A 25462-nucleotide genomic window follows, 5' to 3' on the forward strand; every position below is an offset into this window, starting at 1 on the left:
CTTACTCCGGTCGCCTCGTGCCGGTCGACGGGTTCTCGTCACGGGAAGTGTCGCCTCGCCGCCTGACGCACCCGCCTGTCGAACACCTCGTTCTCGATCGGCGTCCGCGGCGTGTGGAAGGGGTTGAGCGCCACGCGCAAGTACAGCTGGTGCACCTCGTCGAAGAAAGACCGAACGTTCTCCTCGTTCCTCGCGTCGTGCAGGAGCAGGAACCTGCATCCGCCCGCGGTGACCCACGCGTAGGTGTAGAGATCGTTGAACCGGTCCACGAGCTTGAGGTACATGCCGTTAGTCTCCCACATGCGCTCCTCCACGAAGTCCTGCGCGGCGTGCATGACGAACTGGTGAAGATGCGCCGCGTCGTCGCGTTTCTGCGCCTGCGCCCCGGGATGACCCGCCGGAGACGCGCCCCCCCCCGGGGAATGCGCGACGGCGGACGACGACGCCTCGATGCCCTTACCCAGGTCGGCCTCGTACAAAGGGACGTCCTCGCGCGAGACGATCATGAACGTGGCGAGGCCCACCATGGCGCCCGGTGCGGTGTCCTCTGACGACGAAGGGCCGTCCGTCTCAGATCCTCGCGCTTAAAAATTTATCTCAAAATTGACACCTCGGACGCGCGTGAGGCGACGGGACCTCGCAGAGCGAGGAGCGCGCCTCGCTGGTTCGATCGAGTCGGTATCCGTCGCGTCTCGACAACTCTCGAGGCGGCGAGACGGCGCCGCGAACGCCTCTCCCGCTCCGCGCGCGGGGAGACGTGGCCATCTCCTCGGGTCCCGCGACAGGGGTGACGTCTGTGGGTACTAGGCACTCGGCGATCGGGGCTCCATGGACGCGAAGGATGTGCTCGGCGACAGCTGTGAGCAGATGCTCGCCGCGGCCAACTCCAAGAGGCACGCGGAGCTCATCACCCGGCTCAAGGAGCTGGTGAAAGGGCTGGACGAGGGACGGTTCGTGGCGTCGGCGCCCGCGGACGCGGACGCCGCTGGGGCTGAGATCTCGGCGGAGGATGTCGGGGACGCGGAGCTTCCGGCGACCCTCACGGACGATCAGGTCGAGGAGATCCTCGCGCCGCTGCGACTCGCCATGGAAAGCAAGTCCCCGAAGGTGATCCGCGCCGCCCTCGCCGCGCTGCAGCGCCTCATCGCGCACGGCATGCTCAGCGGAGACGCCGACCTTCGCGACGAAGATGCGGGGGGCGCGGACGCTTCTTCGGCGCCAGCTGTGTCGTCGGCGTCGGCCGCCGCGTCGGCGTCTGCGTCGTCCGCCGCAGCCGCCCCCGCGCCCGATGGAGCCGATGTCGACGCCGAGACGGTGGCGAACGTCGCGTCGTCGGACCCGGCGGCGTCCTCGGAGTCGACGCAGCCGTCTAAGCCGCCTCCACCACGCACGCCGAACGGTGGTGCCTTCGAGTCGACGCCTCTCCCGCCTCCCACGCCGCCCCTCGCGCCGCTGAGCCGGCGCGAGCGCCACTGCGGCGAGGCCGTCGCGCTGATATGCGCGGGCGCCGAGATTGTCGACGAGCGGTGCGAGCTCGAGTGCCTCAAGGGTTTGCTCGCCGCGGTCTCGTCGCGGAGTTTCAGGGTGCACGGCAGGGCGCTGCTGAGGGTGGTGAGGACGTGCTACAACGTTCACCTCGGCAGCAAGAGCGAGGTGAACCAAGCCACCGCGAAGGCTTCGCTGACGCAGATGCTCACCGTGGTGTTTCACAGGCTCGAGACGGACGATCCCTCCACGCTCCCCCCGCCGATCGTCGTCGCCGACCTTCTCGGCAAGAACGATCTCGCGACACATACCAAGTCCGCTACAAGCGACGACTCGTTCGAAAACCTCGCCGGATACGTCCAGGGTTTGCTGAACAAGGCCATAGCGGACACTAACGCCAGCATCGCGGGCATCGCCGTCGCGGTGGGCGCGGTGGAACCCGACGACGGGTGCGTCGACGAGACGCGGGGAAAGAACGAGGTGACGAGCAGAGAGTTTGACGAGGAGTCGGAGCCGGCGACGCCAAAGTCGAACGTCTCGGTTCGAAGCGGAAGCGTCACGCCGCGGCACAGCGTCGGGGAGGGAACCGATCGTTCGCGGGCGGTGTTGAGCGCGAGGAAAACGCTGGAGAACGACGCGTTTCTCGTGTTCCGCGCGCTGTGCAAGCTCGCCAAAAAGGCTGGGGACCTGACGGTGCCAGCGGTGCTCCGGGGGAAGACACTGTCGCTGGAGTTGCTGAAGATTCTGCTCGCGAACGCGGGTCCGGTGTTCGCGTCGACCAGGCGGTTCGTGGACGCGACGAAGGAGTACGTCTGCGACGCCGTGGTGACCAACGCCGCGCCGGGGGTGCCGGTGGCGTACCAGCTGTCGCTGTCAATCTTCCTCACGCTTCTCGAGAAATTTCGCTCGGCGCTCAAGCCCGAGATTGGCTACTTTTATCCGCTCCTCATGCTCAAGCCGCTGGAGGTTGTCATCGGCGCTCCGTTGGCGCCGTACACCCAGCGGCAGATCCTGCTGCAGTGCCACCGTAAGCTCTGCGGCGACGCGCAGCTCCTCGTGGACCTCTTCGTCAACTACGACTGCGACCTGGACTCCTCCAACCTCTTCGAGCGGACCGTCAACTCTGTGGTGAGGGTCGCGCAAGGTCTGCCGGGGGTCGCCGAACAGACCGGTCAGGAGCTCGCGCGGGAGAGCATGCTCGCCGCCGACGCGCTCGGGTGCATAACCAAGCTCCTGGAGACCCTCGGCGGGTGGGTGGACGATAAGCTGGGCGTCGGAGCCGCCGCGGATGCGGCGGCCAAGGCTCGAAAACTCGCAGCTTCGAGAACCGAGGAAGGCGAAGACGACGGAGAGGAGGCGAATCCGGGGGGGGGGAACGAGAGCGCGGTGGTCGGCATCGAGCGCGCCAAGGCGAGCAAGGCGGAGTACCAGCGGGCCATCGCGCTGTTCAACAAGAAACCCAAGAAGGGCGTCGCGCTGATGCAGAAGATTGGGCGGCTCGGGGAGACGCCAGAGGAAATCGCCGCGTTTCTGCGGCACACCCCGGATCTCGACAAGACGGTCATAGGCGACTACCTGGGCGAGCGGGACGAGCCGATGCTGTCGGTGATGCACGCGTACGTCGACGCGATGGACTTCACTGACCAGACCCTCGACGAGGGCATCAGAAAATTTCTGGAAGGCTTCCGACTACCCGGGGAGTCGCAGAAGATTGATCGGCTCATGGAGAAGTTCGCGGAGAGGTTCTGCAAGCAAAACCCGGGCGAGTACAAATCGGCGGACACCGCGTACGTGCTCGCCTTCTCGGTGATCATGCTCAACACCGACGCACACAACCCGCAGGTGAAGAACAAGATGACGAAGGAGGGTTTCCTGCGAAACAACCGCGGCATCGACGACGGCGCGGACTTACCCAAGGAGCACCTCGAAAACCTCTACGATCGAATCGTGAACAACGAGATTCGCATGAAGGACGAGGACCCGGAGTTGCTCGCGCAAAAGGCGGAGATGAACGCCAAGGACGGCGCGAGCTCCTTCAACCGCACGATGAAGGACATGAGCAACAGGCTCGGCATGGACGTGCTGTCGCAGATGATGTTCGGGGCGACCAAGAGGGAACAGATGGTCGACGCCAGCGGGTTCATGGAGGAGGTGCGGGAGCGCGCCAAACGGGATAACGGTCGGTTTCAGACCGCCACGGACCCCTCGTGCGTCAGGCCCATGCTAGACGTCGCGTGGCCGGCGATGCTCGCGGTGTTCTCCATGTCCTTCGAGGTTTCCGAAGCCCCGGCCACCGTCGACGCGGCGCTCGCCGGTTTCAGCCGCATGATCCACCTCACGTGCGTGACGGGCATGACGGAGACGCGGGACGCGTTCGTGCTCCCGCTCGCTAACCTCACGTCCTTACACTCCCCGGGGGCGCTGAGGGGCAAGAACGTGGTCGCCATGCGCGAGCTGCTGAAAGTCGGGATGGATAACGCCAACACCCTCGGCGGCGCGTGGACGCACTGCCTCAAGGCGGTGTCGCGATACGACAGGCTGTACAACTACGCCATGGGCTTCGACGACGTCTCCCTGTTTACCGACGAAATGTCCAACGGCGACAGGGGCGGCGAGGGGCTGGGCGGCGGCGACGGCGGAGGCAAGAGGGGCGGCGCCAGTCGGCTGTTCCGGAAGAGCGGGAAGGGCTTAGGGTCTGGCGGTCGTTTCGGGTCCCCCGCCGTCATCACGGGCCAAGGCGGGGCCAAGGCGCCGTCTCCGTCGTCCTCGTCCTCCGGCTTGGGCGGACTGTCGTTCATGATGCCGACGACGTCGATGTCGGGGATGTTTGGAGGCGGGAGCGGCGACGAATCGCCCTTTGCGCACCTAAAAAAGGCGAGCGTCAACAAAAAGACGGAAAACGGCGCCCCGACCGGGGTTGCATCGTCCCCTTCGTCGGCGCCGCCTCCCGAGCCCGAGCCCGAGCCGCCCGTGGACAAGTTCCTCCTCCACGACCTGGAGTTTGAACCTCCGCCCAAGGAGATCCTCGAGGCCCTCACCCCCGACGACGCGTCAGTGGTCTTCGGCAGCACCGATCAGCTCGACTCCGAGGCGGTGATTGAATTCGTGCGGGCGCTCTGCGAGGTTGCGAGGGAGGAGCTCGGCGCGAGGTCCCCGCGGGTGTTTTCGCTCGCAAAGCTCGTGGAGATCGCGGTGATGAACATGAGCATCCGACCGAGGATCATATGGAGCAGGATGTGGTCCGTGCTCGCGGATTTCTTCGCCGAGGTTGGATGCCACTCGAACCTGCGAATAGCGCAGTACGTCGTGGATTCTCTGCGGCAGCTCGCGATGAAATTTTTGGAGCGGGGAGAGCTGGCGAACTACTCGTTCCAGAACGAGTTTCTCAGGCCGTTCGTCGTGCTGATGCGGCAGAGCGACGCGCCGGAGATCAGGGAGCTGATCATACGATGCACGTCGCAGATGGTGAGCGGGCACGTGGACAACGTCAAGAGCGGCTGGAAGAGCATGTTCATGATCTTCACCGCCGCGGCCAACGACGAGGAGCGCGCCGTCGTGCAACTCGCCTTCGAGACGATCGAGAGGATAATCCGCGATCAGTTCGAGCACATCACCGAGACGGACGCGACGACGTTTACCGACTGCGTAAACTGCCTCATCGCGTTCACCAACTCGCCCACGGCGCCCGAGGAGGTTTGCCTCAACGCGATTGCTTTTTTGCGGTTCTGCGCGTTGAAGCTCGCGGACGGCAGCCTCGGGAAGTTGGAGCTCGCGCAGCTCGGGGACGACGCCGCCGACGACACCGACGGCGCGTTCAACACCCCGCCGGGATCGCCCGACCACCGCGACTCGTCCAGGTCCCCGAAGAAGCCGCGAGAACGGGAGAGGGGCGCGACGGACTTCACGGATGCGGAGCTCGACCTGAGCTACTGGTTCCCGCTCCTGGCGGGCCTGTCCGAGCTCACCTTCGACGCGAGGCGGGACATACGACGAAGCGCGCTCGAGGTCCTGTTCGACATACTCAAGTTCCACGGCGACCACTTCTCGCCGGGGTTCTGGGCCAGGGTCTACGAGAGCATCCTGATGCCCGTGTTTGACCACGTCCGAGCCGAGGTTTGCGACGCCGACGTCCAAACCGCCTCCCCATTCGTCCAACAATCCCCGCACTCACCCCCGTCCGCCGGGAAACCGCCCGCGCATCCCAGGCACAAACCCCCCCCGTGGGACCGAAACGCCGAGGCGGACGCGTGGCTGTACCAAACCTGCCAGCACTGCCTGGAGCTGGTCGTGGACCTCACCGCGCAGTTCTACCCGGCGGTGACGCAGTCGCCGGACATCCTGCCCAAGTTTCTGGCGCTGCTGTCCGGGTTGGCGGTGAAGAACCACGAGGCTCTCGCGGCGTGCGGGATCGGCGCCCTGTCCCGCCTATTGCTCGGCGCCGGCCACAGGTTCGACGAAAACGCGTGGACCATCGCCATCGACGCGCTCGCCGACGCGATGAACAAGACGGCGCCGGATGCGAAGGGACTGGTCAAGGAGAACGCGTCGGGCGACATGGTGCCGTCCGCTTCCAACGGCGTTAAGGTCGAGATGACGGCGGAGATGGAGGCTGCCGTCGTCCTCGGCACGCACCCGAGCGCGTGGCTGAGGGCGAGCGGCACGTGCGCGTGCCACGCCTCCACGCAGCGTCTGCTGGTGAGCGCCGCGGCTGAGGCGTACTTTCGGCACGGTCGGCGGATGAGCGCGGGGAGGTTGGAGACGCTGACGTCAGCGCTGGAACGATGCGCCGCGCACGCCGCGGACGTCAACGGCGACGGCGAGCTGTGCGGACGGCTGGCGCGGGCGACGGCGGCGGCGGCGATGGCGGTCGCCGAGCGCCCGTCCCTCCTGGACGCCGTCGGTTCATACGGTTCACACGGGTCCGGGTCCGGGTCGACGGGCCGCGGCGGCGTCGTCGGCGCGTTCAGGTTTCTCCCGGACCCGCCGCTCGTCGCGCTCGAGGTGGAGGCGTCGCAGGCGGCGCTCGCGGTGTTGCTCCACCTGCACACCGCCGGGGAGGAGCCCGGGAGCGCGAGTGGGGGAACGAAGGGCGTAGGGGACGATGCGTCGCAGAGCGACGCGCAGGCTGCGGCGGCGGCGGCGTCGCGCCACCGCCTCGCCGGTCTCGCGATGCGAATCCTCCGCGACTTTGCGCGGCTCGCGTCGGGCGAGGGCGGCGAGGCTCATGTCGTCGCCCAGGCGAGGGACGAGATCAACGCGAGGGCGCCGCTCGCGGTGGACGCGTTGAAGGCGTTGGCGAGGTTCTCGGACGACTTGTTTGCGGAGAAGGTTGGGGAGGCGTTTCCGGCGTTGACGGCGCTGGTGAGGTGCGAGCACGCCCCGGCGGAGGTGAGCAGGGTGCTCGGGGAGGTTTTCACCGCGAAGATCGGTCCGCTCGTGATCGGTTCGTTGGGTAAGAGTCGACGAAGGGGATGAAGGAGACGAAGGAGTTCGATACGTTTCTCGTGTTTTCATTCACAAAATAAGTCGCACGTCGTCAAAGCACATCTTTCTTCGTCTCTCGTGAAACACAAACAACAGGGTGTTGCCGGCGCCGCTCTTAATGGCGCGCGGGTCTTTAAAACTAAACTAATGATGGTAAAAGTCCTTAAAAGAATACAGGTGATAAAGAATGGTGATGATAATAAGAATTTCAGGGCACCGCGATGGTAACGCCGATGATCTCGAGCTCGATCGTCTCGTCGTGATGAAGGGGTTCCGCATGGGATGCGTGTTGCGACCGTTGGGGGGGGCGCGCCGCGCGCCGGGGGCTTTGTGCTCAAAGCTCTCGGCGCGCAGACGCCCCTCCAAAAAATAATATGGTGTTGTACAGTGTTGTAGGTCGTCTCATGTGGTCCCCCTTCGCCTAGACTCTCCTAGGCTGCTTCTCGCGGGAGATGTTGTTCCTGTGAGGTGAGGAGGAGCGAGGAGGAGCGGGTTCGTGAGAAAAAGTTGGGTCGTAAAAAAAAGATCGCACAGCTTTGCAGTCTGGTAAAAACGTCATCCAAAAACTGGAGAAAGTTCCCTGACTACCCCGTCGTGGAGACCCCGTCGTCAAAATCAATGAACCGGATTGGTCGAACCGGTGGTAAAAAGCAAGCTGAACGGGACGGTTGAACCGGGAAACCCGTGTTTAAATCGAAGCTCGGGCTCTTCCGAGGCGCGACGCGTGGATGTCGACGCGGAACCCCGGAGGATCACGGGCGAAGCCGTGGATCGAGGAACGCGCATCCAAGATCGCGAAAAACATCGGACGTCGCGCCCGACAGCGCGACGAACGGGCCGCGATTACGCGCCAATTTTCTTTTCGCCCAATCCTACCGATACGGGAACCGGTTCGGGTTTAGCAAACGGGCTGGGAATCTCTCACCTCCTGAAGTGCCGGTGCCCCCGGGCGAACGGGATGTCCATGGGCGCCGTGGGCGCGGTGAACATGTGGAGCTCCAAGTCCTCCTCGCTGTTCCCCTGGTCGCTGTTCGTGGAGGACGTCGTGCTCATGATGTGGTCGTTGCTGAGCGACCGCGACAGCGTGTCGTTACCGGAGTCGCCCGAGCTCCGCGAGGAGTACCCGCTCCAGTCACGTCCATCTCCGCCCTTCGAGTCCGCCGGTAACGAAAGCAGGCGCGCGAGCGGGCTCGACACGAGCGGCGGGCTGGTGTTGCTGTGAACCCGTAACCCCTGAATGTGTTCGCTCGCCTCGAACCCGATGACGCGCAGCGCCGGAACCGACCCGACCCGCCGCATCGCGGTCCCGTCCCAGTACGACTCGCCCGAGTCGCCTTGTGTCGCGAGCATTTTTTGGCGATCCGCCCCTTCCCCTCTTTGACGCCCCCTCCGCGAGACGCGCGACCGCTTGGCGCGGTATCAAACGCGCGAGCGAAACCCTCTGCTCGACGGTCGAAAGCCTCTGGCGAACGCGCGTCGCTTCGCGCGTCTTCCGGGCCCTCCGCCGTGCGTTGGTCGAAGTGACCGCTCTTCCGGCAAAGCAACCTTCTCAACGTGAGAGAAAAGCGTGATAAAGCGAACGTCGCTTTTCCGGGCAAAGTGCGCGTTCCTTTCGCGAGTCGCGATTGGTCAAAACGTCGCACGTTTTCCTTATCTTGCCGCCCTGCAGCCAATCGCGTTCTCGATGGACCCTCTCGATTCGGTTTCCCGGTTTTTTGGCGATTTTTGGCGTCGAATCTCGAAAGCACGACCGAGTCGCGTCAAACAGTTATGGCGGCAATATCGATTTCTACTGGGCCGCGATGCCCAATTTCACGGTTCGGCAAGCTGTGATTGGACGTGTCGGGCCTCACGCGGCGCTTTTCGGGATTGGGAGTCGAATTCGTTCGAAATCTGCATTCGGAGGTAAAATTCTGAGGCGCAAACACGTCGGCGTTCGGTTAAGTTTTCACGTTTTATTATTGAAAGTGGTCCGCAGTTCGGCTTTTTGTGGTTCGGGCCGTCCGCCGCTGCCTGTCGCGTTTTGGTTCTGCCTGTCGTCTAGTTTTGTCAAGGGAGCTTAATTGCCGTAAACGGATTTGGCGGCAAGGCAAAAAAATCATAGGATATCATGGGAGATATATCGCGAGAACCAAAAAGCACAGGCGGACAGTCTGATCTCGTCGCCTCCTCACGACAACGAGCGCGACACGGGTCTGGGTCCCAGCCGCACCGCGGGAGTGCGCGCGATGGTTTTTCACGATTAGGGCGGCAGGTTTTCGTCAGCCACGGGGCACTCTTCACCGCGCGCCGGGCTGAGCTCGCGTCGGCCTCGGGGCACGGTTCGCGACGCCATGTCGGTCTCGCAGATCCGGGGCGGGATGGGGAACATCACGAACTTCGGGCGCATCGTCGCGAAGCGCGTGAAGGACGGGCTCTACGCGGGGCGGAACGTCAAGCACGGCAACAACGTGAGCGAGGACGGCGGCAACAAGACGCGCAGGACGTGGAAGCCAAACTCGCACCGCAAGCGCCTGTACAGCGAGGTGCTCGATCGTTTAGTCTCCGTCAACGTCACCGCGCACGCGCTCCGGTGCATCGACAAGGCGGGCGGCTTGGACGCGTACCTGCTCAACACGCGGCCGAAGGATCTGCTGTCGAACAAGGCGATGGACCTGCGGCGGGAGATCGTGGCGGCGATCACGCAGGGCGCGGGGCCGGGGCACGTGGTGGGCGTGCCTCCCCGGCGGGAGCATCGGGCGGCGGCGTTGGCGGCGGCGGAGGCGGGCGCCGGGCAGGCGGGGAAAGCCGGGGTCCGGTCGTGACTCCGAGCGTAGCAACCGTCGATTGAATTTGTATCGTAGTTTAGGTCCCAACCGTCGGCGTCGTCGCGCCCTCCCCGTCGCTCTTCCCACTCCCGTCCCCGCCATCGTGCGCGCCATCGAGAGGCACATCTTTCAGTCGTAGGTACACCGCGCAGTGATCGCTCCCGAAAAACGCGGACGCGGGCCGCTCCGCCATCGCCGCGAGCCCCATCCCGTCCGTCGCCTGCTCGCAAACCTCGACGCGATTCGCGAGCTCCGTCTCCACGAAGAAGTAGTCCAGACGCATGCCCATGCCGCGGTACTTGCCCACGGCGACGACGCCCGGATGTCCCATCCACGTCATCGCGTCCTTAACGTCACCGCGCTGCCGTCTGTACGCGTCGACGAGCGCGTGGGCGGTGACGAGTCGCTCGAACCGCGTTCGCTCGTTGCGCGTGAATCCGGGTTGGCCGCAGTCGCCGGGATCTGTCGGGGTCTCCGGCGGCGGCTTCCCCTTGCGCCCCTCCGGCTTTTGCGTCGCGAAGAATCGCGGGTGGGTGACGTCGATCTCTTTGTGGCACACGTTCAGGTCCCCGGTCCACATCAGCGGCTTGAAGCGGCGGCTCGTGGCGTTCAGGTCCGAGTCGTCAAACCGGGGCCGAGGCGTCGCGCCAGCCGTGTTTCCCGCGATGAACGCGTGCACCTCCGCGTCCCATCGCCGGCGCTTCGCGAACGATTCCTGCGTCCACCCGTTGTTCTGCGCGTACGTGTTCAACAGGACGAACGAACGGAACTCGAGGAGCAGCACCCTGCCCTCGTCGTGCGCGACGTCGCCGTTTGCGCCGTTTGAAGCCGTTAAACTCCGCCGCACGGAGACGACGTCGACGTCTTTCTTTACGAGCACCGCGCACCCTGCTCGCTTGACGTCGGCGCAGGACCAGTAGGGGCGGTAGGCGCTGAGGGGCTTCTGGCGGAGGCAGAGGTGGATGAGGGCGGCGTCCTCCCTCGCGGCTTTGGTGTCGTCCTTGAGCGTCCCGCGCCTGGTGAATTCATACGGGGAGTGGGCGAGACGGGTCGGATCGATGTAGTAAATGTGGGCACCAGATTGTTGGGGGGGTGCCAAGACGTACCGGTTGGGAGCCGCCGCCGGCAGCCACGTCTCCTGGACGCATATCACGTCCGGCAGATCCTTCTCACGGAGGTACTCGAACAGCGCGTCCTTGTCCGGCTGCTTGCGAAGCCTGCCCAGCAGCGAGTTGGCGTTCCAGGTGACGAAGCTGCGCGGATCTGACCTCTTGTCGTTGTCGCCCAATCCCTTGGCGGTTCCTCCCAATCCCGTCGGGTCGTCGCCCGAACCCTTGGCGCGCTTGCTCGGGTCCGGGACCGCCGGCTGGAAGAACCGCTTCATGCGCGACGCGGAGAGTCTCGAAGCCGGGTGAAACCGACCGGGGCCCGCGATGCGTCGTCCGTCGCGCGCTCCCGACTTGTGCGGGTGGAAGGAGCGTTTACAACCGCACAGGGGCGCAACTCTGGCGGAGAGGCTCAAAACACTCTTCTTAACCCAGTTTGAACCACCGCGGAGGCCATTGCTTTCCCGACGCGACGATGGCGAGACGCGATACCGCGCGCTGGCTGACGACCCTGGCGCTGTGCGCGGCGGTGCTCGCGACGTTCCGCGTGGCCGACGCCGCGCGTTCGTCCGTGGGCTTTCGCGACGGGGGCCTCCACCACCCCCGCGGCGGCCTCGGGACCGACAGGGCCGATCGCCTCCACGCCGGCGGGCGCGGGGACCCGTTCGTGGACAACGGCGGCGACGGCGGGTTCAAGGACGCGTTCCTCAGCTCCATCTCCATGATTCTCGTCTCCGAGCTCGGCGACGAGACCTTCATCATCGCCGCCATAATGGCCATGCGGCACCCGCGGGTCATCATCCTCGCCGGCGCGCTCGGCGCGCTCGCAGTCATGACCGTCCTGTCCACCGCGCTCGGGCTCATCGTCCCGAACCTCATCTCCCAGAACGTCGTCAACAAGTGCGCGTTCGTCTTGTACACCTTCTTCGGGTGCCGTCTCCTGTACATCGCGTGGCGGGCGGATCCCAACGCGAGCATCCAGGAGGAGATGCAGGAGGTGGAGGAGAAGCTCGAAGCGGGCGCGGGGGGCCAGGGGCGGATGATGGGACGGGTACGACGGATCCTCGGGAGGGTGTGCACGCCCATCTTCCTCGAGGCTTTCGTCCTGACCTTCCTCGCGGAGTGGGGGGATCGGAGCCAGATCACGACGATCGCGTTGGCGGCGCACAAGAACCCATACGGCGTGGCCATCGGGGGAACAATCGGGCACGCGTTCTGCACCGGGCTGGCGGTGGTCGGGGGTAGGATCATCGCGCTGAGAATCAGCCAGCGGCTGGTGGCGGTGGCGGGCGGGCTGCTGTTTTTCGTGTTTGCGTTCCACGCGCTGGTGTACGGCGCCCCGGGGTCGGAGCTGGGCACGTTCCAGTGACGAACGGTCCACGTGGGTCCCCCGTCTCGATCGTCAAATTCTTTCCTCACCACAAGTTTTTTATTAGCACCTCGTCGTCGCGCGGCGCCCAGGGGAAACCTTTCGCGAAATCTCGCGCAGACGCGTGTTTCGCTTATATCGAATACGTATTGAATTTCAATGCGCGCTGCGTGCTGCGTCCCCGGCCGCGCGGCCGGAGGGCGTCCTAACCGTCTCCCCGCCGATGCCCCACTCTCTCCCCCTAATAGTGCTATCGCCTTATCCAATCTCTCGCTTCATCACTTGGCGACGGAGGGCATGGACGAGACGATCTCGCCGTTGACCTCCCCCTTCTCCTCGTGCATCACCGCGATGACCCTGTCCATCACGTCGATGATCACCTTCGACTTGTCGTACTCCATCTTAGCCTCTTCCGACGCGTCGTCGCCGCCGACCTCGTCTCGCAGCATGGCCTCGACGAGCTCGTACTCCTCCCTGACAAAGAGGAGCCCAGCCTCGGCGACCGCCGCGGTGGCGATGAGGGAGGATTTCTGGAGGAGGGGCGGGAGCCTGCGGAACTTGTCGTACACAGCGCGCACCAGCTCGACGTCGTCCTGGATGATGCACTCGGCGAGCATGCGAAGGTGGGTGTCGATGATCGTGGTGCACTCGTCCAGGCCGCCGTCGTACGCCGCCTGGTACACCTCGACGACGGTGATGTCGTCCAGAGCCTCGTAGGTCTTGTCGCGGCCGAGCTCGGTGGCGGCCATGATGCGGGGGTTGACGCTGCTGTCGCCCGCGTACTTGGCGCACATGTTGAAGATCTGGCGGTCGATCTCCTCCCAGGACGACACGTCGTCGTCGGTGATCTGATTCGCCGAGCTCAGCGCGGTGTCCGGAGCGCCCTTCATGGTGGCGCGCCGGACGACGGCGGAGCCGCGGGAAGGCGCGCGCGCGCCGGTCCCGCGGACCGCGCGCGCGGTGATCGCGGGGGCGGTGATCGTGAGGGCCGCGGCGGACATGGTCCCAAGCGACGGCTGGAAGTGACCTCCGCGCGCGCTGCGGATAAGCCGAAGTTGGTTGCGTGCACAGATGGAGACTCGTCACAGCGTTGTCAGGTCGATGACTCGTTGAATAAATTTGCGGTGCTATCGCGGACGTTTCCCGTCGCGTCTAGAAGCTCTGGAACTCCGGCTGCGGTCCGTGCACCGGCATCCACTCCTCCTTGAACCACGTCACCGTCCTGCGCCACGCCTCCTCGGGTTCCACGATGGGCTCGTACCCGAGGTCCCGTTTGCTCAGCGACGGGTCGAACCACCGGTTGATCAACAACATGCGCACGGAGAACGTGGTGAGCTTGAACTTCTTGCCCAGCAACGCCCCGATGCTCTCCACGCAGTACCCCAGCGGGTACATGAAACTCCACCCGGGCAGCTTGAACTTGGTGAACAGAGACGGCTGACCGAGCACGTCCATCAGCGCGCGGTCGATGAACGGCCAGAGCTTCACCGGTTTGCCGTCGGTGCAGATGTAAAAGTTGCGAAGCGCGGGGGAGCCCGGGTACAGCGCCCTCTCGCCCAGTATGAGCCCGTGGCAGTAGTTATCGACGTAACATACGCTCACCAGGTTCTCGCCGTCGCCGAAGACCCTCAGGCGCTTCGCGTTGAGGAGGAAGTTGTGGAGGAAGAGCATGTCGCGCGGGCCGTACACCTGATGGGGCGCCACCGCCACCGTCAACAGGTTTTCGCCGTCGCACGCCGCCATGCACGCCTCCTCGCCCTTGCACTTGCTCTCCGCGTACGCCTGGAGGAACTTTCTCGGGATCTTGAGCTCCGTCTCCTTGAGACCGTTGATGTCGTTCCCGTCGAACCGCGTGGAGGGGGACGACGACATGACGATCTTCTTGACGCCGTGCTTCTTACACGCGTCGATGACGTTGACGGTGCCCTGGTAGTTGACCTTCATGTACATGTCGAGCGCGTGATAGGGCCCGACGAGCGCCGCGATGTGCCACACGCACTCGCTGCCCTCGCACGCCTTGTCCACGTCGCGCGGATTGGTGAGGTCGCCCTGCATCCAGACGATCCGCGGATCGTCGCCCGCGTCTTCCGGTTTGGGGGCGATGTCGAAGGCGACGACGCGCGTGGCGCCGCGCTCGACGAGCATCTCGACGAGGCGGCGGCCGACGAATCCCATGCCGCCGGTGACGGTGCAATTCTGTCGAACGGAGACGGGTGGAACGTCAGGACGCGAGGCGAGCCGGCGATCTGGACGGATCTGGCGGTTGGGATTTGTTCCGCGCGCACCTTGGGCACCGGTGGGTAGGACGGCGCCATGGTCAGCGAGCTCCTCGCGACGGCGATGTCGGTGGGGACGACGGATGAAGCCTGGGAGACGAGTCCGCACAGGCCCTCTTGTCCTTCGTGAAGGCGACCGCAGGCGCAGACGGGTCTTTGGCGCCTGGTCTGCCTCACCATCAGTGACCGTATCCAAATATCGCGGACGAGATTCCCGTGTTCCCGTCTGGTCGTCGCGCTCGAGCCAGTGTCGTTTCTCTCCCGGCCGCGGCACTTGCTGGCGCGCGGTCGAGGCCGACATGAGCAACCAGGGAGAGGGACCCCAGTCCACCGCGGATCTTACCGCCTTTGTGAGCGCCCCGCCCGCCCCCTCCGAGCCCGCGTGACGCCCCGCTTTCCACGACGCCGCGCGGCGCTCGGCTCGCCCCCCGTTTTTTCAAAGTCGTCCCCCCATTTCGTCGAGCGGACGCCTGAGATCGCCCGCCTCTCCCGCCCCCGAAACCCGACGCAGGTCCAGAACCTGCTGACGCAGATGCAGTCGCGTTTCCAGCAGATGAGCGACAGCATCATCAACCGCATCGACGAGATGGGCGAGCGGATAGACGACCTGGAGAGGTCCGTCCAGGATCTGGTGTCACAGGCGGAGGAGGGCGACGGCGAGAACAAAGGCGCAGTCTCCAAGCAATGACGACAGACAAAGACTAGGCTCTCGCGATGTAAAACAGCAACGGTTACCGACGCGTCACAGCTCGTCCCTCGTACGATCCCCCCAACCCGGCGCCCCGAGACTTGGCACTCGACCGTCCCCAGTCTCCATCGCTTCGCTCGGCACCGCCTCAAACGTCGCGGCTCGCGCATCCTCCCTCGACTTCGGCTTTGTGTGCGTTTGCCCGTCGTCGTCGCCGCCCGCCCCCTTCTTCTTCACGCGCATCTCCCACGCCTCGGGCTCCGTCAGCACGTCCTCGCACCGGATGTTCTCCCCGTCGACGCACTCGTAGGGCGTCGGGTCCTCGTCCGCGAAGAGGCGCTCGGTGTCGTCCGGCGTCGGCTTGTGCGATTCGTCGTTCACAGCTGGCGCCGAGGCGTCACCGCCCGGTGAGTCACCGCCCGCCTCCCGTCGCCGCCGCACGTCCGCCGCGAGGCGCTTGATGTCGCCGTACTTGAGACCGGCGAGCATGTCGATGCGCTCGACGTCCCCGCCCGCGCCGCCGTTCGCGTCCGGCCCGATCGCGGCGGTTTGCAGCCGCGCCGCCAGCCTCCCCACCGTGAAGAAGAGCCACGCGAGTACCGCGGCGACCAGCAACGCGTACGCCTTCTCCGCCACGTCGTTCCACGCGCCGCCGTTAGTACCCCCGGCCCCGGTACGCTTTCGCGACACGACGGTGCAGCACGCGGAGGCGTCGGCGCTGCCGCTGAGCACCGTGGAGCCGTCTGGCGAGTACGCCATCGTGGTGACGAAGATCATGTGCGCGCCCCGGATCGTTTTTTTAATCGCCAGCGTCTTGACGTCGACGATCAGGACGTGACCTTCCGAGTTGCCGCACGCCACCGTGCGGCCCGTGGGATCGAACGCCATGGCGCTCAGGGGCTCGCGCGTCACCCGTCGCGCGGTGCCGAGGGGCTTCCACGTGTCGCACGCCCATTTGCACACGTGGCCCTCGCCGCCGTCGTTGAGCCCGGTGAGCGCGAACGCGCCGCACGGGGTGAAACCGCAGAATCGGTACTGGCGACCGAACCTGGCCTTTCCCGCAGCCTTTTCCCTTCCCTCGTCCACCAGCGTCGCGACTTTCGCCCCGGTCGATACGTTCCACACGATAGGCCCGCGCCCGTCCTTGACCGTCTCGGAAGATGTGGACAACAGCTGTGTCCCGTCGGGGGAAAACGCCACTCCGTTGACGGCGTCGGCGTGCGATCCGTCCAATCGCACCTCCGAGGGCTCGAGCGTCGGCCACGCGAACAATCGCACCTCGCCGCTCTCCAGGCCCACCGCGAGGGACGCGCCGTCCGGGGAGAACGCCGCGCACTTGACGTCGCACGTCGCGAGCGTCACGCGCGTCGCGGTGCCCGACGCATCGTCGAGATCCCTTGGCGAGATCCGGTACGGCGCGGACGCCTCGGGCGGGGGCGCGTCCGACTCCTCCGTCTCGGCGAGCTGCGTGGACGCGTCGTTGGCGGTGACGACGTACACGGCGACGTCGCCGGAGAAGGCGACGAGGAGCTCGGCGCCGTAGGGGTGCGCGCACAGCACCTGCGGCGCGGTCTCGTCGGTGTGCACGGAGGCGAGGGGCTCGGTGAGCTCGACGGAGTCGAACGAGGCTTGCATCACCCGGTTCGGGATGCCGCTGCTCTTCTTGCCGCCGCCGCCGGCGACGAGCGCGACGCGATCGTCGATCCACGCGGAGGCGTAGAGGGGCGCGCCGAACTTCTTGACGTTCGGCGCGGGGGGTTTCCGTCTGGCCATGGCGTCTCGCGGCGTGAGGGGCTGACGCCAGTCCAAAATGGGATATTTTCTCTCGGCGCTGGCGTGATATCCTGTCCGAGGGCAATTGATCTAGGGTAGCACCAGTAGGAGACGCGCTCGAGAGGAGGCGACCATGCCGGCCTCGGACGGCGCGGGCACCGGCCCCAAGCGCACGCAGTTCGCCGCGAGCGACGGCAAGTACCGGCTCGCGCGCTCCTGGTCCCACCCCAACGGCCCCGTGCCGTTCAACCCGGCGGGAGGCTCCAAGGTGACCGTCGCGAAGCTGCCCGCGCCGCGCGGGCACCATCGCCCCGCGCGCTACCTCGTTTTCAACGTCAACGACACCCTGCTCGTGTACGATTACGACGAGCCGTCCGTCGCCGCGGAAGGCGCGGCGAAGCGCTCGTCGTTCTACGGTGGCTACGGCGGCTACGGCGGCTACGGCCCGTCGTCCAAACCCGCTGCGAACCCGACGCCGGACGATCCGAACGCGACGAAACCCGCGGACCCGATCAGGACGCTCCAGTTCCCCGGCACGCTGGTGACGTGCCACGCGTTCCGGGAGCAGGGCGGCGGACACCAGAACCAGAACGACCTCTTAATCGGACTCGCCAACGGCGAGGTGGTCCTCACGTCCCTGCGCGCCCTCGTGGGCGAACGAAACCCCGTTCATCGCCCGGGGTCCACCTCCCTGGACGACGATCCCACCGCGCCCGCCGGCACCGGCGCCACGTCATCCGCCACGTCATCCACCACGTCATCCGCCAAGCTCCCGCCCGGCACCCTCCGGTTCAACACCGACGGCGGCGGCGGCTTCGGCGGCAGCGAACGCGCGAGGCTCGAGTCTCCCGCCAACGCGTCGCGATGCAATCACGTGGCGTGGTGCGGCAATGGCGGCGTCGATCGGCTCGGTGGGTTCGTCACGTGCCACGGCGACGGCAACGTGTACGCGTACTCCGTTTCGCGCGACGCGTCCATGGACCCGTGGTTCCCGGCCATCGTTGGGGACCCGAACGCGCCGTCGGTCACGCCGGGGAGGAGCGGCGTGGATGGCCAGACGCTGGCCAACCCCTTTGCCAGGTGGCACCTCGGAGCCGGCCCGATGTCCTGCGCGAGCTTCTCCCCCGACGGGCAGTACCTCGCCGTCGCCGGCGGCGCGGATGGGATATGCCGGATCCTGGACGTGACGCACTGGGAGCGCCCGCGGCTGTGCGGGGGGTTCAAGAGCTACTACGGGGGCTTGCGAACGGTGCGGTGGGCGGGGGACGGTCACTACGTCCTCGCCGGGGGCGAGAGCGACCTCGTCGAGGTTTGGGCGGTTCCCGAGGGACGGTACTGCGCGGCGTGGGCGGACGGCCACGCGAGCTGGGTGACGTGCGCGTGCGAGGACGCGCACGTGCTGGACGACGCGGACCACGATCACGACAGCGACCACGACGACGACGGCGACTTAAATCGGGGTTTAAATAGGGTTAAATCGCCGGGGCCGGTTCGCATGCAGCAGGACGTCTCGGGCACGCCGGTCGGGGGCGGCGCCAACTACGACGACCTCCTCGTCACCGACGATCGCGCGGAGACGCTCCGGTTCGGGAGCGTCGGGCAGGACTGCCAGCTGTGCCTCTGGGACCTGCCGCTGGAGGCGCCGACGGGGGTCGACGCCGGCGCGGGTGGCGATCCCACCGGCGGCGTGAACATCCCGGGCGCGCCCTCGACCGGAACGAACGACGGGTTCGAATCCGACGGCGCCTTCGAGCCCCCACCCCCGCCCCCGCCGCCGGTGCCCATCCCGGTCCTCCCCGCAGGAACCGCGCCGCCCAACGCGGGCGGGGGGTCTTCGCTGCTCAAGTCGCCGTCGGGCATGATACGAAGCGCGAGCAAGAGCATGCTGAGCTCCATGGGCAGCATGGGCGTGTCCGGGGGGAAATCGGGGCTGGGTAAGTCGAGCAAGGCGGCGCAAGGCGGCGCGGCGGATGGAGGAGGCGGGAACGTGAACGGGAACGGGCGCGCCGGTGTGGACTCTGGCGCCGCCAGCGCCGCGAGCTCGCCGACGGCGTCGTCGCCGGCTGTGTCCCGGCGCGCGTCGCTCGACGCGGAAGCCGCCAACGAAGCCGACGCGGCGGCCGCGGGGGGTGCCGCGGGGGGTGCCGCGGGTGCCGAGGGTGCCGACAAGAGCGCCGGTCCGAGCATTCACTCGTACGTCGGCGGTCTCATCTGCGCTCCGGCGACGCGGCGCGAGGTGCCGGAGACGTTGGCCGCGACGGCGTCGTACAAGATCCACGCCGAGCCGTGCACGGACGTGGTCTTCACCGAGGAAGGGGTGGTGACGGCGTGCGCGGCGGGGGTGGTGAAGCTGTGGATCCGGCCGTTGCACGGCGAGAAGTGACGACGGGCGAGCGATGTTCTGACGACGTGTAGCGAAATTTTCATCGACGGGTGATGAGACTGGACCAAATCTGACTGAATGGGCATATGCTGCGATCGCGATTGGTGCCAAATATAACCATGAACCGACGAAAACGTAACTGCCCGCCCATACATCGCCCATACATACATCGTTGTCTCCGCTTCAGTCAGTCGGTGCCACAAGGAGCCCTTGGTTTTTCAGCGTCTCGAGGCGATGCGCGCATCCCTTTCAACGTTACGCAGCACCGTAACTAGCTAGAGAAATGGTCCAGCGTGTGACTTACAGGCGTCGTCACGGTGAGTGTCCGCCCCGCACCCGCGATGCGCGCGCCGTTCGCGCCCGCGCGCGCGGTTTCCGGCATCGCGGCCGAGAACCAAATCTCGTCCGCCTCGCGCACCACGACGATTTCCCCGACGCTGACGCCGCCCGTCCTCCCTCGCCTCGCAGCCTACGCGACCCGGAGCAACGTCATCCGCAAGCTCAAGAAGCCCGGCGGCGGTCTCACGGTCCACTACGTCAAGAAGAAGACCAAGGGTCCCCAGACCCCCTCCGGCGACCACGGCCGCATCCACGGCGTGAGTGCTCTTCTAGGTTTTTTCTAGGGTCTGGGCTCTGGTCCCAGCGGGGTGGCGGGTGCCCCGGAAACGCGCGGCGCCGACACCGCGCGCGATCCGACGCGTCCATCCGGCGGTCCGCGCGAGGACCTTCGAGATGGCTGAACGCGCCGACGTCGCGCGGGAACGCGTCCGCGTCTCGCCGTCGCTCGGGACGCACGCGCGACCCGGCGACGCCGACCTCCGGGGATCATCCTCCTCCCGCTGGGCACCGATCCCATTTTGACCATCGCGGCACCGACTCCTTCCCACGCCGTCCCCATCGTCCAACCCTCCCATCGCCGTGAGCTGACATGAGCCGTCCTCCCAACGTCCCCATCAAACAGGTTCCTCGCGTGGCGCAGGTCAAGTACAGCAGCAAGCACATGGCGAAGAACAAGAAGAGCGTGACTCGCGCGTACGGCGGCGTCCTCTCCGCCGGCGCGGTTCGCGAGCGCATCACCCGCGCCTTTCTCGTCGAGGAGCAGAAGATCGTGAAGAAGGTTCTCAAGATGCAGGCTGGCAAGAAGTGAGGAGCGACGTGAACGCTTCGACGCTTCGTCCCCGGGATGGGGAGTCGAGCTTGGTGGGGGTTTTCGGGGGCTTTGACGCGCCTGCGCGATTAGCCGCGGCGCAGTTTTATCTGCGCGGTTGTAACGCAACGCAGCTCGGGCGCTTCACGCTCTGTCAAACACGTCACGTTCCGCGCGACAAACACGGCCCGATCGATTCGCGCTACGCCGCATCAAATTCGTCTCTGTCTGTCAAACAAACATCCGCTAATAAGTGGTGGCTATGGGCGCGCGCCGCCTCGTCGTCTCCCTCAGTTCGTTCCGGCGTCGTTCCCCTCCGTCGCCGTCAGCTTGCGCCGGCACACCGGGCACGAGTCCTTGGTCTTGAGCCACTCCAGGATGCACGACTCGCCGTGAAACCTGTGCGAGCACGGCAACTCGTAGCACGTCTCGCCGACGGCGATGTCGGCGAGGCAGATGCTGCACGCGGTCGACTCTCCGTGCTCTGCGAACGGTGGTGTACGGGTTGAACAGTGCGAAGGTCAGTCAGCGTGAGTTCATGACACCCACTTGAAAGGCGAAGGGTGTCAAAACGTGGGTCGAGCGAACGTGAGGCGAACGGTTTCGTTGGTTTCTTCACTCACCCGGCGCCGGCATGGGGACTTTGGGCAGCGCCGCGACCACCTCGGGGGGCGCTGGATTGTGAAAGGTCCTCGTGTCGAGCTCCGCGATGTTAATGTCCTGACCGATCCCGTTGAGGAAATCCTCGAAGAGCCGCGCCGCCGACACCTGCGCGCCCCCCGGCTGGAACAGCTGCTGCATCATCGGCATGAAGGCTTCGGGCGCGCGGAAGCCGCCCTGGCCTCCTCCCACGAACCCGAAGCCCGCGGCGCCTTGGCCGCCCTGCGCTCCGTCCGGCCCCATCCCCACGCTGACCTGTATCCCGGGCAAGATGTTCGAGAACTGGGACGCGATCTGGGCCATGTGCTGACGCAGCGCCTCCTCCGCCTGTCGCGCGGGATCGGGGGGTTGGTACTCCTCGGCGTACTCGACAAAGGCGCCCCGGCACGAGGGGCACGCGGGAGCGTCCGGGTCGTGGTCGGGACCGGCCGCGAGGTGCCTGCGGCAATCGTGGCACCACAGCCACTGCGTCTCCCCCGGCTCCCCCGGCGCGGGGTCGGGCGCCTCGGTCGCCTCGGGCTCCATCGGAACTGACGGGGCCCGTCTTTCCGTTTCCTCGGACTTCGACGGTGCGTGAAATCCTCGTTGTTTGCGTTTCGGGTGGCGGACAACCGCGCGCGCGGCGGAGCCGGCGGGAGGGGCGCTCGCGGCCGGATCGATCGCGCGGGAGACACGTCGACATCGACGATGTTGGCGACGCGGTGCGAGGGCGCGATGCACGAGCGCGCGTCCCGGCCGCGTCACCGCCGGTGGATCCTTCGGCCCACGACGACGACGACGACGACGAAGATGGCGCCGATGGACCGCCGCCGTCGACGTTCCACCGCCCGCCAGTGCGCCCCCGACGGCGGCGCATCCCCGACCCGGCTCGATGTCGACGATATCCTGCACTCGCTGATGTCCAGCCAGGTCCGACGCAGGCTCCTCGCCGCCGCGCTCGAGTACGCCGTCGAGGCAACCATGAACGAATTTCCGGGCGCGAACACGGACGCCCGGGGCCCGCCAGTCGCCGCCGCGTACCTCCGCGGGTTCCTGCAAAAGAACCTCGGCGCCAACCTCCACATCGACGATCACAAACAACCCCCGTCCCCAGCGCACGCGCTCCTCGCGTCGTTACCCCCCGAACGACCGGGTGGCGGCGAGTGGACCGACGACGACGTCCGTCGCATCGCCGATACATTGCGAGCGCTGATGCTGGCGCGACTGGACCTTCGGATCCGCGCGCTCGACCTTCACGGCACGCGCGTGCTCTTCAGGGGACGCGACACCAACCTGGTGACGTCGGCGGCGGCGTCGTGGTCGCACAGCGGGGCGCGGCGGCGGCGAGCGGACGCGGGGACGCCGCCGCCGCCCGCGATCGAGCTCCGCGAGGCGCTCGCGATTGGCGACGAGGCGTTCGCGCGAAGGGTCGCGGAGGCGCACGGGGCGTGGCGCGCGGCGGCGACAGATGCGGGCGGCGGGGGTGGAGCTGGGGCGGGCGCGAGGGAGGGGGAAGAGAGACCGGTTTTGACGGCGATCGACGTGTTGCGGACGTTACGAAACCTGGCGAACCCGAACCCGGCGGCTGTCGCGCCCACCGCGGTTCCGTGCACGTACGACCGCGGGTTCATGGACTCGCGTTTCGCCGACGACGCCCTGCCGTGAGAGCACGTACGTCGGGTTCGTCGCGTTGGGGCGGGGCGGACCGAGACTCGCGAGCCACCACCTCTCGTCGGTAGTCGTCTAAGAGTTACTTACGTTCGTAGTCTATAAAATATTCGCCCTCAGTAGTCGCCCTCGTCAGTAGATGGGCAGCTTGTAACGCCGCCCGCCCGTCGCCTCGCGAGACGCCGCGGCGGCAAGCTCACCCATCGCCGCGATCGCGACGTCCTCCGCCCGCGCGATGAGCGCGCGCGTCCGTTCGCGAACGACGCCCGCGACGCGACGACGACCGACTCGATCGTCGTCGTCGATCGATGATTCGGCGATCAAATCCTCGACGGCGGCGCGGAGCTCGCTCGCGGCGACGCGCGCGTCCGCGGTCGCCCCCGCCAGCGCCGGGTGTCCGAAGCCCCCCCCGCCGCCATTCCTCGCACCCACGCGCGCGCGGTGTGTCGCGAGGTCCTCCGCGACGGCGTCCAGCCTGGCGGCGACGTCGGCGTACCTGCTCCGGACGCGATCCAATTCCACCGTCGTCTCCGTCAGGTTTCTCGCGAGCGACGCGCACTCCGCGCGCGACGCGTCTCGTTCTCCCGTCAGCCGCACGAGCTTGGCGTGGATCTCGTCGCGCTCCCGCAACGTCATGGTCACCGTCGCGACGTCGTCGCCGATCGACGTCGCGAAGCGCCCGGCCGCCCGGTTGTCCTCCCCGAAGAGATCATCCCCCATTCGAGGATGACGACGCAGCGTCGAGTGACGCGTCGAATCGCCGCGCCCGTCGTGAATCGAACGCCCGCGCCCGTCTCCGTCCCCCGCGAGCACGCCCAGCGACGGCGCGGGGGAGATCGGGACGATGCCGAACCTCGCGGGCGACCCGTACGCGGCCGCGCGCTCGCGTCCTCTCCCCGGGGACGTCAACGCCGGGGTGGTGTTGACGTCGTAGTGGGCGTTCCACCTCCGATGCGTCGCGGCGGTTGTCGACGAGCGCGGCGATGAAGGGCGAGGCGACCGCGCGGTCGGCGATGGCATGACGTCCACGGGCTCGGCGCGCCTCGGCCTCTGCGGGCGCTCGTCGCGCGGGCCGCTCGCGGCGGGCGGGACGGAGAGCTCCTTCGACGACTCCCGCGACAATCTCTCGGGCGAGACCCGTCCCTCTAAACCCGCGGTCCCGACCGTTACAGAGACGTCGGATCCGCGCGCGAGCCGTTTCCGCAGCGCGTCGAGTCTATCGTCGACGTCGTCGACGTCGCCGACGGCGTGGCTCGGGACCGTCATCCTCCTCCCGAGGCGCGCCGATCCGCTCTGTGTCCAATTTGGAATTGGATTTCGCGCAGTTCAACAACAACCACCACTCCCAAGTCGCCCCGATTCCCGTCTGACTGGCACACTCCGCCGACCCTCGCGCGCGCCCTGCCGCCGATCGTCATGAGCGCTCGGGCTCCAACGCTCGCGGCGCGTCCGCGTCCATCCGCGCCGGGGGCGGGCCCCCGGCGCCGCGCGGACGTCGTCGCCGCCGTCGGATATCGGCCGTCGTCGACTCGTCCGACTCGGATATCGACTCGGATATCGTCCCCATCCCCATCCCCGTCCCCATCCCCGTCCCCATATCCGTCCCCATCCTCCGGGAGCAGGGACCCGCGTGCCGCCGCCGCCGTCCCGGACGACGACGCGCCGGTACCGTCCACCTCGCCATCCACTCCCGCAGCGGTGACGTACGTCGAGCGCGCCGTGACCCCGCGAGAGGCGTGGCGACGGATGTGGACGCGCGCCGATCGGTACCACGTCCACGGAATCTCCGGCGCCGCGTTCACCCTGCTCGGCGGTTACGTCCTCGCCGCGTGGGCCAAACGCGACCTCGGCGCGCTCGGCGTCATCGACGACCACGGCGCGTCGGCGAACGCGGTGCGCGACGCGCTCGAGGCGCACGGGGGTGCGCCGGAATTTTGGGCACTCGCGTCGCTCTCGCTGGCGCTCGCGGGAGTGTGCGCCCTCTCCGGCACCCCGCTCGGCACGAAACGCGGTTGGCGCAAGGTGGAGCTCAGCGTCCGGTCGACGCTGTTCCAACTGGTGCTGACGTGGCAGGCGCTTCGCCTCGGCCCCGGCGGCGAAAGCCTCGCGGGCCTTGACGAGTTTGCGTGGCAAATCGCGCTCGCGCCGTTCGCGTGGCAGTGCGTCACCTCCGCGTACATCATCGCGTTCACGGACGACGACAAGCGCTCGGCGATGTTGGTGCTTATCGGGACGTGGCTGTTCGGCGCGCAGGTGTTCCCGGCGGCGAGCGTCATCGCGGGGGGCGCGGGGGGCGTGGCATCGTTAGCGTTAGCGAGGCCCGGGCTCGTCACCGTCTGGACACATTCTTTGCTCGGGCTGGTGTGGCTGCTGAACTGGAGCACGCTGGGGGCGTCGATGAGGGCGAGGAGGGTGATCGACGACGCGGGGTACCGAGCGTCGTTCCTGCTGCGGCCGAGCGCGGCGTGGATCGCGCTCTTCGCGCTGGACGTGGCGGCGTATCATCCGTTCGCGTCCATCTGGGAGTACTTCGCAACCGCGGGGGGCGCTCGGCTGTGATCGATCGTCCTTGAGAGACGAACGTAAGATGAGGAAGGGACGTCTTGTTGGGACGAGCGAGACGTGCGGGGCGTTTGT

At 66.7% G+C, this 25462-nt stretch overlaps 15 protein-coding genes across 15 annotated transcripts; 7 read left to right on the forward strand and 8 right to left on the reverse strand.

Annotated features, from left to right (window-relative positions):
- Positions 1–38: 38 nt before the first annotated feature.
- Positions 39–527, reverse strand: MICPUN_86311 (predicted protein; the record flags this gene model as incomplete). Its single annotated transcript, XM_002505069.1, has 2 exons — positions 39–377; positions 432–527. The coding sequence occupies 2 exons, from the start codon at positions 525–527 to the stop codon at positions 39–41; spliced, it is 435 nt and encodes a 144-aa protein (XP_002505115.1).
- A 340-nt stretch (positions 528–867) lies between these two features.
- MICPUN_86297 (predicted protein) lies at positions 868–6960 on the forward strand (the record flags this gene model as incomplete). Its single annotated transcript, XM_002504764.1, has 4 exons — positions 868–1224; positions 1483–4206; positions 4486–6372; positions 6460–6960. The coding sequence occupies 4 exons, from the start codon at positions 868–870 to the stop codon at positions 6958–6960; spliced, it is 5469 nt and encodes a 1822-aa protein (XP_002504810.1).
- A 14-nt stretch (positions 6961–6974) lies between these two features.
- Positions 6975–8480, reverse strand: MICPUN_106215 (predicted protein). Its single transcript, XM_002505070.1, has 2 exons — positions 7895–8480; positions 6975–7430 (listed from the first exon to the last, which is right to left on the reverse strand). The coding sequence occupies exons 1-2, from the start codon at positions 8317–8319 to the stop codon at positions 7391–7393; spliced, it is 465 nt and encodes a 154-aa protein (XP_002505116.1). The 5' UTR covers positions 8320–8480; the 3' UTR covers positions 6975–7390.
- Positions 8481–9813: 1333 nt separating this feature from the next.
- Positions 9814–11160, reverse strand: MICPUN_86589 (predicted protein; the record flags this gene model as incomplete). The annotated part of the gene is made up of 2 exons (XM_002505071.1): positions 9814–10792; positions 10883–11160. The coding sequence occupies 2 exons, from the start codon at positions 11158–11160 to the stop codon at positions 9814–9816; spliced, it is 1257 nt and encodes a 418-aa protein (XP_002505117.1).
- A 419-nt stretch (positions 11161–11579) lies between these two features.
- Positions 11580–12164, forward strand: MICPUN_70678 (predicted protein; the record flags this gene model as incomplete). Its single annotated transcript, XM_002504765.1, has 1 exon — positions 11580–12164. A coding segment is annotated over one exon (585 nt), but the record flags the coding sequence as incomplete, so codon positions are not given.
- A 365-nt stretch (positions 12165–12529) lies between these two features.
- Positions 12530–13252, reverse strand: MICPUN_62296 (predicted protein; the record flags this gene model as incomplete). Its single annotated transcript, XM_002505072.1, has 1 exon — positions 12530–13252. The coding sequence occupies one exon, from the start codon at positions 13250–13252 to the stop codon at positions 12530–12532; it is 723 nt and encodes a 240-aa protein (XP_002505118.1).
- Positions 13253–13340: 88 nt separating this feature from the next.
- Positions 13341–14707, reverse strand: MICPUN_62297 (predicted protein; the record flags this gene model as incomplete). The annotated part of the gene is made up of 2 exons (XM_002505073.1): positions 13341–14447; positions 14537–14707. The coding sequence occupies 2 exons, from the start codon at positions 14705–14707 to the stop codon at positions 13404–13406; spliced, it is 1215 nt and encodes a 404-aa protein (XP_002505119.1). The 3' UTR covers positions 13341–13403.
- Positions 14708–14826: 119 nt separating this feature from the next.
- MICPUN_62298 (predicted protein) lies at positions 14827–15215 on the forward strand (the record flags this gene model as incomplete). Its single annotated transcript, XM_002504766.1, has 2 exons — positions 14827–14877; positions 15039–15215. The coding sequence occupies 2 exons, from the start codon at positions 14827–14829 to the stop codon at positions 15213–15215; spliced, it is 228 nt and encodes a 75-aa protein (XP_002504812.1).
- A 54-nt stretch (positions 15216–15269) lies between these two features.
- On the reverse strand, positions 15270–16988 carry MICPUN_62299 (predicted protein; the record flags this gene model as incomplete). Its single annotated transcript, XM_002505074.1, has 1 exon — positions 15270–16988. One exon carries the CDS (start codon positions 16986–16988, stop codon positions 15270–15272), a length of 1719 nt encoding a protein of 572 aa, XP_002505120.1.
- A 133-nt stretch (positions 16989–17121) lies between these two features.
- On the forward strand, positions 17122–19371 carry MICPUN_62300 (predicted protein; the record flags this gene model as incomplete). Its single annotated transcript, XM_002504767.1, has 1 exon — positions 17122–19371. One exon carries the CDS (start codon positions 17122–17124, stop codon positions 19369–19371), a length of 2250 nt encoding a protein of 749 aa, XP_002504813.1.
- Positions 19372–19654: 283 nt separating this feature from the next.
- Positions 19655–20518, forward strand: MICPUN_86588 (predicted protein; the record flags this gene model as incomplete). The annotated part of the gene is made up of 3 exons (XM_002504768.1): positions 19655–19688; positions 19840–19967; positions 20333–20518. The coding sequence occupies 3 exons, from the start codon at positions 19655–19657 to the stop codon at positions 20516–20518; spliced, it is 348 nt and encodes a 115-aa protein (XP_002504814.1).
- A 290-nt stretch (positions 20519–20808) lies between these two features.
- Positions 20809–21703, reverse strand: MICPUN_62302 (predicted protein; the record flags this gene model as incomplete). Its single annotated transcript, XM_002505075.1, has 2 exons — positions 20809–21002; positions 21142–21703. 2 exons carry the CDS (start codon positions 21701–21703, stop codon positions 20809–20811), a joined length of 756 nt encoding a protein of 251 aa, XP_002505121.1.
- Positions 21704–21967: 264 nt separating this feature from the next.
- Positions 21968–22822, forward strand: MICPUN_62303 (predicted protein; the record flags this gene model as incomplete). Its single annotated transcript, XM_002504769.1, has 1 exon — positions 21968–22822. One exon carries the CDS (start codon positions 21968–21970, stop codon positions 22820–22822), a length of 855 nt encoding a protein of 284 aa, XP_002504815.1.
- Positions 22823–22957: 135 nt separating this feature from the next.
- MICPUN_62304 (predicted protein) lies at positions 22958–24091 on the reverse strand (the record flags this gene model as incomplete). The annotated part of the gene is made up of 1 exon (XM_002505076.1): positions 22958–24091. The coding sequence occupies one exon, from the start codon at positions 24089–24091 to the stop codon at positions 22958–22960; it is 1134 nt and encodes a 377-aa protein (XP_002505122.1).
- Positions 24092–24241: 150 nt separating this feature from the next.
- On the forward strand, positions 24242–25384 carry MICPUN_62305 (predicted protein; the record flags this gene model as incomplete). The annotated part of the gene is made up of 2 exons (XM_002504770.1): positions 24242–24356; positions 24522–25384. The coding sequence occupies 2 exons, from the start codon at positions 24242–24244 to the stop codon at positions 25382–25384; spliced, it is 978 nt and encodes a 325-aa protein (XP_002504816.1).
- Between the last annotated feature and the right edge of the window lie 78 nt (positions 25385–25462).

This window comes from Micromonas commoda, chromosome 11 (genome assembly GCF_000090985.2).
Source record: "Micromonas commoda chromosome 11, complete sequence".
NCBI lineage: Eukaryota > Viridiplantae > Chlorophyta > Mamiellophyceae > Mamiellales > Mamiellaceae > Micromonas > Micromonas commoda.